Raw genomic sequence first — 9,580 nt, forward strand, 5'->3', positions numbered from 1 at the left:
AGTTCAGTTCAGTTTGTCTGAACTGTTTTACAGATCAGTTTTTAGGAGTGCAGTACAGTTCAGTTCGATTTGTCCACCCTTACTAGTGTATGGACAAATACATTTAATATGTGTCTAATGCGTATTATTAAATTTCCACACTGGTAAGATATTGTTTGCTTTGGACCAAGTCCTCATAGGTTTACTTTTTACCATTCCATAAGGCCTCTTACCAAGATATCTTATGCGTATATAAACCTATGTCTATATGTGAGATTTTGTTTGTACCAAACAAATGTTTGGATACTCTTCTAACGAATATTCTTAGACTCGTGTAATGAATGTATATAATGTTTTTTGTTATACCTATTTACTAATTGTAGGGACAAATTTGTTTAATGTGTATTGTTAGACTTGTTTAATCATTGTATTAATAGACCCATTTGATGTTTTTTTGTTATATTTGTTTAATTAATTAATGGAATGACTCGTTTGTTTTTTTGCTATACTTGTCTAATTAATATATGTAAATTTGTTTAATGTATATTCCTATATTTGTGTACAATTTTTTGTTATACTAATCTAACCAATGTATAAATAAAGTGGTTTAATGTACATTGCAAGACTCATTTAATAATTTTTGTTATATTTGTTTAATTAATGAATTGAATGACTCGTCTAATATTTTTTCTATACTTGTCTAATTAGTATATAAAAATATTTGTATAATGTATATTGTTAGACTTGTTTAAATTTTTTTATACTCATCTAATTAATGTATTCACAAAATTATTTCATATGTATTATTAAATTCGTCTAATTTTTTTCTATACTTATTTAGTGTGTGTTTATAAACTCATCTAATCAGTATAGGTTTAATGTATGTTTTAATATTCATTTAATGACAATATAAATACATTATTAGTATATTTCAAGAAAATTAATATGCTAACTTTTATATTTTGTTTCAGATTTACTAAAAATATAAGTTGTTAAATTCTGAAGTTAAAAATAGTAAAAAAAGAATTAAACAATGTGAAACATAATTTTTAATATTAAGTATAATTTTTCTATTACAAATATATATTTTAAACTTTTGAAATCAAGTAAAAAGTAGTGTAACTTTTTTTTATTACGTATAAATATTTTAAACATTTATTATTAAATATAATATTTTGATTTATTATGTTTTAAATATAATTATCAAAAACCTTATACATAGTTTTATGTACATATCATATCATGCCAATTTTTATTAGATAAAATTAATTTAATAAAAATATTTATATTATTATTTCATATAAACATGATAAATATAATTTTTTATTGATAAGTATTTTAAGACAAAATTATTTCGTAACAATTATTTTTGTATTTCATTATCAATAAATATATATTATTTTTTAAATAATATTATTTTAAGAAATAGAAGTAAAATATAATTTTTAAATTTAAATTTATTAAATGACTAAGTAAATAGAAATAAAATATATATATAAAAAATGGTAAACTTTAAATATAAGTCATTCTTTAACATAGATTTTTTTTAATAATTGTTAAAATGTGTGTGAGGACACACGTTAAAAGAACTATTTATTTATTTATTTTAAACACCGTCTTACTTTAAAAATAAATTTTAAGAATGTAATATGATTAAAATGTATATTTTTTAATTTCTTATTTAAAAGAAGTTAACGTAAGATATTTTATTTTTTTACAATGGTCAACAATATTGATTAATAAATTAAAAATTCAAATAAAAAATATTAAGAAAAAAAATTATATTAGTTATATGAGTATATGAAAATTTTTAATATTAAAAATAATTCTAATTTTGTACAATTTGGTATTTTGAGTATTATATTTAATTATTACGTATATTTATAAACATATTTATCATTATTATTGTTTAAATTAAACTATTAGACATAGTTGACATTTTAGATATTGGTTTAAAGATTTTAAATTTCATAAACTAATCATATTACTAAAATAAATTAAGGAAAATATAAAACAAGATTTATGATATTACAAAGTGTGTCTTTTATAACAATATATATATATATATATATATATATATATATATATATATATATATATATATTAAAAATTTGAAATGAATTATTAAATATAATTTTTATATTAAATTCTATAAAGACGTTATTAGTATTATTATTTATTGGGTAATATTAATTTAAATTTTACAAACAAAATAGGAAAAATAATCAATGATAAAAATATATCTATTATAATTTGATATAAATATGTTTTATTGTTGGTAATTTTTTAAGATGAAATTATTATTATTATTATTATTATTATTATTATTATTATTAAATAATAATATTTTATAAAATAAAATTAAAATGCATTTTTTAAATTTACTTTTATTAAGTAACTAATTAATGAATTATCATAAAGGAGAAAAAGTAGTATAAAAAATAATTAATATTATGTGCACTCTTTACATTAACTGTGGTTAACAATTAAAAAAAAACCATTTGTATACTGTATGTCAGTTAAACGTTTTATTTCTGTTGTATTTTTAAATTAATTTCGTAACTGACCGTTAATAAAATTAAACGTTATATTATATTGATTCTTTAAATGTTATAAATGAACATTTAATTCTAAATAATTAAATGTTATAAATGAACATACTTATTTAATTTATATCTAATCATTAATTAATAAAATATATATGGACAAACATTTGTGTTAATTTAAATTTTTTTAAAGTATTAAAAAATAAATTTTAAGTCTAATTATATTTACAGAATTAATGAGTCTATAATATAATTTTTATGCCCATATATATTGCGAATTTGTTTTATTTTCGGTTAATGTAAGATTTTCAGTACATATTCTTCCGTCAAAGTATATATATCTAATCTATGACTAGATATTAATGAATGATCCGACAATAAATAAAATAAACTCAACAAACATCAAATTTTATTAGGTTATACTTTAATTCAACTTTAATATTATATTAAGAGATAAATTTGAAATCTAACTCAATTTTACACAACCAACTATAGCCTAAGATTTGTATCTATTTATATGTTTTTTAAATTGATTTTATATATAATCGTGTTATTTATTTTGTTTTTCATTTAAGTTTTTAATCCACCATTTTGTCATGACTTCATTGGATTGTATTTTTTAAAATAAAAAGTTATTAAAATATATATTTATTAATTATATTAATTATTTAATGTAACTTAAATTGTTAATACTTATAAGTTCAAATTTTAATAGAGTAATTTAAAAAAAGTTAACGAGTGAACCCACTGACATGTCCTTTAAAAGGTTACTATAACTTCCTTTGAATTTTGTGTGTATTTGTACGTGTTTGTTTATTAAAAGAATGGAAAATGATATTTTAACATCAATTTTTTGGCACTATTTTAACACTGCATACGTGTTAAAATGTGGTTGAACTTTTTTCTTCCAAATATACATTTATCTCAGTTTTTTTAATTTGAAATCGTCTAATCACATTTTTGACACGTTTGCAGTATTAAAATAGTGTGAAAAATTAGTCTTAAAATATCATTTTCGTTAAAAGAAATATGATGCAAGGGCGACAGAAATAGATATGAGTAACTTTTGTCCTGTATAGGTTTCCACATCTATTTAAACTCCATCCTAATGTTCTAGTTTTATCTTTTAAAACCATTCCTTCATTTTCTCTATCTTTAATTTTGATTTGGTTGTGCAAGTTTAACTTTTGGGTTTTGGGGTTTGGGAAGAAGTCATGGGGTTTCAAAACTTGGCCTTGATGAGTTTTATGATGATCTTGTGCATCAGTCTATACGTCAATTGCATTGATATTCCTGAAAAAAGAATATTTGCCCAAAGACCTAAAGATTTCATTAAACGAAATGGCACCCGTTTTTTTCTAAATGGGAAGCCACACTACTTCAACGGATTCAATGCATATTGGCTAATGACTTTTGCAGCCGACCCATCTACAAGTTCTAAGGTCACTGCAGTTTTTCAACAAGCTTCCCAACATGGTTTAAACTTAGCAAGAACCATGGCATTCAATGATGGAGGTTACAGAGCCCTTCAAACTTCACCTGGTATTTACGACGAGAATGTTTTCAGGGTACTGTATCGTTAATCCTTGTGCTTTTCATTCACACATGCTTTCAGATTTCAAAGATGTCACCTTGTATGATTTTGCAGGCATTGGATGCTGTGATATCAGAAGCAGGAAAGTATGGGATACGATTGATTCTAAGCCTGGTAAATAATTGGAAAGATTTGGGTGGAAAGAATCAGTATGTTCAATGGGCAAAACAACGTGGTCAGAACGTAAGCACTGAAGATGACTTCTTCTCTAACTCCATGACTAAGCAATTCTACAAAAATCATGTCAAGGTAAAGAATGATAAATACGCACATGCATTCTCAACTGTTATTATTTTTCATTAAACGATAATGTAAAATAAAATGCCTCTGCACTATAAAAATATTCTAATTAATTACTGTATCTAATGCAGACAGTGCTCACAAGAAAAAACACAGTGACTGGATTATTCTACAAGGATGACCCCACCATTTTTTCGTGGGAGCTCATGAATGAACCTCGTTCTTCAGACTTTTCCGGGAAACAAGTTCAGGTAATTTTATTGTGTTGTCATTGCAAAAAGAAAAAAAAAGTGATTATGATGTATGAAAAGAAAGTTTATTAACTTACAGGATTGGGTGAGTGAGATGGCTGCTTATGTGAAGTCCATTGACAACAAACACTTACTGCAAGTAGGGCTTGAAGGGTTTTATGGTAATTCAATGCCAGAAAGAGGACTGATCAATCCTGATGGATACCATACAGGAACCGATTTCATTTCTAACAACCTAGTTCCTGAAATCGATTTTTCTTCCATTCATGCTTACCCTGATGAATGGTAATAAATGTTTTCCATAAAAATGCAAACTTTATAATATATGTGTGAATTGATGGTTGGTTTTTGGTGCAGGATGGCGCGGTTTAACCAATCACATCAAGATGTCTTCACTGAAAAATGGGTTAGCACGCATATTGAAGATGCAAAAAATGTTGTACGAAAGCCCATTCTTCTTACGGAGTTTGGGTTAAATAAAGCATTTCGAGGATACAGCAATGGTAAAAGGGACCGATTGTATGCAAAAGTTTACAAATGGGTATACGGCAGCGCTAGGCAGAGGGGAGCATGTGCTGGTTCAGCTTTTTGGCAACTATTTGTTGAAGGAATGGATAACATGGCTGATGGTTATGATATCATCTTTCAACGGAATCCTTCCACTGCCAAAATCATCGCCCAACAATCTTTAAGGATGTCTCGTATTCGATAGTCATATGTCGTATTTCTCTTTAAATCAAATAAATGATTATCGTCTACAAACTATAGCAATAACAAAAATATGACATGTTTGATTTGCACTCTTAGGGTTTGTAATATTCTTTTGGTTGCCATAAATTCCTCTCTACTCTGTCTCTTAAACTTATTTTCTAATTTAAGAAGTCAAAGATGATTTATCACTTAACAGAAAGAAAGGAACAACATGAGGAGATCTTTATTTTATTAGAGACTTTATTAATCTGTTAAAACTTCAAAATAGTTATCGTATGTTTTTAATATATACATAAACACATAAAAATCAAAATTCTAAAATTAAAAATAGTAATAAAAAAGTTGTGCTCGTGACCTGTCCTTTGACAAAATAGGTTATGATATGATTTTGAAAAATATACTTTCACACATAATTTTTTTTAGATTTATTAGATATTATTCTTTTTTGTTTTTTATTCTCTTTCTTTTCTATTTTTTTTATTTTACTTTTATATTATGTATCAAATAAATGGAAAAGTGTGTCACTCTATCATTATTTTAATATTTTCAATTTTCTCTTACACAGGGCCAATCATCCTATACCCCATTTTATTGGACAAATGAAACAAAAAAAGTTTCTTAAAAATGATTTAGTATTAGGAGAACTAAAAGAAAAATGTTAAATGGATTTAATGATTTAATGGAGGCAAGTTCCAGAGCATTTAAATGGATGAAGGTATATCACATCAAATAAGGATACAGTAGTAATTTCAGTTCCTCTTCTGTCGATTCTATTGTAGATAGTAACCTTTGAAATTTGAATACCATGACTGCATATTTTTCTGCTATAATAGAATCTGTAGCCGTGAATTTATTATATCACTATTCAATATTTTATTATAATAATAAATTTTAAAGTACATAAAATTTTTATTAATTATATTTAAATTATAACAATAACAATATTAATAAAAATAATTAGGATAAAAAATACGTTGAATATTCTTTAGAATGATTTGATATATAAAATATATTAATTTTTAAACATTTTGAATAAATAAGTTATTTTGATAAAATCATTATATATTAGTTGTAATAAATAACGTTTTATTATTTTTATCATGAAACTGTATTTAAATTATCCATATTTTTTTTAATAAAATGAACCCTATCATATATAAAATTATTTCAAACGTATTAATCATTGAGCCAACGAAAACAAATTATTTAAATATAAATGAATCAATAGTTAATAATTTCACGTATTCTTATCATAGTTAACTCATATTCTATTTTAATAGATCAAAACAAAATAGTTTCTATAAAGTTATATAAACTTAATAACAAATTAAAAAAATATTTATTATATCTAACTGTTTGTGTCATTGGTGGGGTGGTAAAATAGGTTAATCTGATCGGTTTTGATTTAATCTGTTTTAGATCTGCCCAAAATGGTTCAGGTCAGATTGGCAAGCTACTGAAAAAACAGATTAGTATTGTAATTTATCCAATCATAGGACGGACCAGCATGCTGTTCTGTCAATTTTTTTATTAATTTTTTAATTTTAAATTTTTGAAATTTATTTGTATAAAAACGTATAAATAAATATTAAAATGCATTTAATTATATAAATAATTTTTAAACTTTTAATTAATTAATTAATGTTTTCAGTAAGATAAATTAAAATAATTACATCTTATAATTAATAATTCAAATTTTAGTATTTATGTATATTTATTTTCTACACAATATAATATAAAAAATTACTATTTTAAATTATTTTAATTTTAGTTTTTAATTTTTAATTTAAAAATAAAAATAGAGTTGTCTGGCTGGTTAATCAATTATTATCTATTTTTTGTATGTAAGGGAAGAAAAGGCTTTAATTAATAAAAAACACTTTAGCCTAACATCCAATAGCCCAAAATCCGGCCAACTTCTAGTAATAGCCCAAAATCAAATATTAGTTAACCTTTTAACTAATAAACAACATTTTTATTGGTTTGATGTAATGCCTAATATTGGCTTAGGTTTTTTTTTTTTTTTTAATTTACGTGAGTTTGATGTCCCCTTTAATATTTTTATTTTTATTTCTTAATAATAGATTTTAGGCTTAAATCCTTAATTGGTTCCCAAGAGGGAATTTTCAGTTTAGTACCCGCTTTTAAAAGTGTATACATGTTTTGCAATTTGTGTCAATTTAGTCCCTTTGAACCATAAATTTGGCTTAAAAATTGCAAGTGGACAAGTCATTTTTAGTTGCAGCATGTTTATTGTAAGATCCGAGAAAATGTAGAGTTTATAAACAAATCTTAAATATGTTTTATTAAAATTTACATGATATTACAAGGTGTTGTGCAGTTCAGTTGGTGTTCAAGTCTTGAGAAGAATATAAAATTCTATATTATTTATTTATTTTGTTGATATAAGTGTAACACTTGTTACCGTTTGATTGTTAAATTTGTGATGTGTTGGCTTGTTGCTAAAAATATTTATTTAGGATTGAATGTAAGAGTGTTCAGATTTTAGAGAGATGTTCATGTGAAACATTTGTTTGATTTTATTTATATTTTCTCAAGGGCAAGAATGTCCTTTCCATTTGGTAATTGAGGTGTTGAAGTTATAAATAAGGGTGTGGAAAATAAAGAAAAAAATATTTTAAATAATATAAGTTAAAAAAAAAAAGGTAGGAAGTTATTTTTTTGTAAAACCGCTTGAGATATTATAGGGAGCACTACCTAGGTGGTTTCTTTTAATTATAATATGATTTATTTAAAATAAAAATAAAAAGGGGTTTATAAAAGAAAGGAAAAGAGATTACGTTAAGAATAGAGAAAGAGAATGTAAGTCAGAAACTTTCTTTGAAAAAGAGAAATCTTTTCTTTTAAAAGATATAGCAAAAGTGTGAAGACCTGTTACTGATTCATGCTCTATAATTGGCTAAGGTATGGGAAGCTTACATTTGTGTTATTATATGATGAATGTGATGGTATTGTTGATTTTGAGTATTCATTTATTTATTGCGTGAATGTTTATGCTATAATTATATGATCTTGAAATCCATTGTTAGCTTTTCAACCATTGTATTTAATTAATGAAGATTCATATATGTATTTAATTGAATTCTATAAATTCTTCTTCAATAAGAATTCACGTGATTGAATTCTCTTTCAAAAGATTTAGATTTTTTTGTAGGGATATGATAATATCAGGTTTTCATCTAATCATAATTAACCTTAAAATCAAGGTTTTGGGATTTTTGGGTAAATCAGGGGTTGATTAGGTTTAGGGTTTTGTTAATAAAAGTTTCTGGTTTATTAGAAACTTAATCAGAGGGTAAATCTTTTATTTTTGAAGAAGCCTAGATTCTTTTCCAACTTGATTCAGAGTGAACTTGAGTGGGCTTAAATCCATGAACCCAATTAAGGGCCCAGCTCTCATTCTTTTGGAAGGGGGGGTCACGCTTGCAGTGACTCATTTTGTTCCTTTCTATTTTCTCTTGTCTTGAACGTGCACGGCAGAAGGAAGTTCTTTCCTTTCTCTTCTCCTTTTCCGCGAGCAGTGGCGAGGCGATGATGGAGCGATGGTGTTACGAGTTCGTGACGACTAAGTGAGGACGCTGGCCGTTCGGATTCGCAGTGCAAGTTCCTTCCCCTCCACCTTCCTCTGTTTTTCGTTTGAGCTTAGGGATTTTTCCTATTTTCGTATAAGGACGCAGGTTGGGTGTGAACGTGTTGCGAGGAAGGCCGGCGCTGCTGCTGAGTGATTCGTGTTCCGATTTCGCACTTTAGGGTTCCTGTGATTTCTTCTGATTTGAGATAGAGGGTTCATTCGCTTTGAATTAGGGATTTGTGTTTTGTTTCTGTGTATGGGGATGGCGTTTCTGGTTCGTTTTGGGTTAGCTTTCTCGTCGTCGTTTTGAGGGCAACGGCAACAGTTACGCGTGGTGGTTGGCAGCGAAGTCGTGGTGGTTGCAGCTAGGTTGCGGTGGCAAGCTGTGTTGGACTGCTGGGCTTGCAGACTAACATTGGGTTGTGGTTTGGACTGACAGATGAGTGTTTCATCCTACACCTCCAACACTTCATCCTGCACCTCCAAAAATTCCATTTTTAACCTTCTGACATCTTATCTTACATTCTTTTTACTTTTTCTCTCTCTTATTAAAAGCATTCTACACCACTTTAATAATAATTTAATTTAAAATTCAATTATTATTTAATATAATTATATTAAAAAATTAAAATATAATAATTAAAATAAAAATAATAATAGTAAAAAT

At 25.9% G+C, this 9,580-nt stretch overlaps 1 protein-coding gene across 1 annotated transcript; it reads left to right on the forward strand.

The window, feature by feature from the left end:
* Nucleotides 1-3,746: 3,746 nt before the first annotated feature.
* On the forward strand, nucleotides 3,747-5,379 carry LOC106756991 (mannan endo-1,4-beta-mannosidase 1-like). Its single transcript, XM_014639579.2, has 5 exons — nucleotides 3,747-4,093; nucleotides 4,174-4,368; nucleotides 4,491-4,610; nucleotides 4,690-4,895; nucleotides 4,968-5,379. Exons 1-5 carry the CDS (start codon nucleotides 3,764-3,766, stop codon nucleotides 5,320-5,322), a joined length of 1,206 nt encoding a protein of 401 aa, XP_014495065.2. The 5' UTR covers nucleotides 3,747-3,763; the 3' UTR covers nucleotides 5,323-5,379.
* Nucleotides 5,380-9,580: the final 4,201 nt, after the last annotated feature.

This window comes from Vigna radiata, chromosome 3 (genome assembly GCF_000741045.1).
Source record: "Vigna radiata var. radiata cultivar VC1973A chromosome 3, Vradiata_ver6, whole genome shotgun sequence".
Taxonomy (NCBI): Eukaryota; Viridiplantae; Streptophyta; class Magnoliopsida; order Fabales; family Fabaceae; genus Vigna; species Vigna radiata.

Excerpts from the sequence above, each read along its gene's own strand:
- LOC106756991 (XM_014639579.2), top strand. The coding sequence starts at position 3,764 with ATGAGTTTTATGATGATCTTGTGCATCAGTCTATACGTCAATTGCATT. Across the intron at positions 4,094-4,173 it reads ACGACGAGAATGTTTTCAGG|GCATTGGATGCTGTGATATC; the intron begins GTACTGTATCGT and ends ATGATTTTGCAG. Across the intron at positions 4,896-4,967 it reads CATGCTTACCCTGATGAATG|GATGGCGCGGTTTAACCAAT; the intron begins GTAATAAATGTT and ends TTTTTGGTGCAG.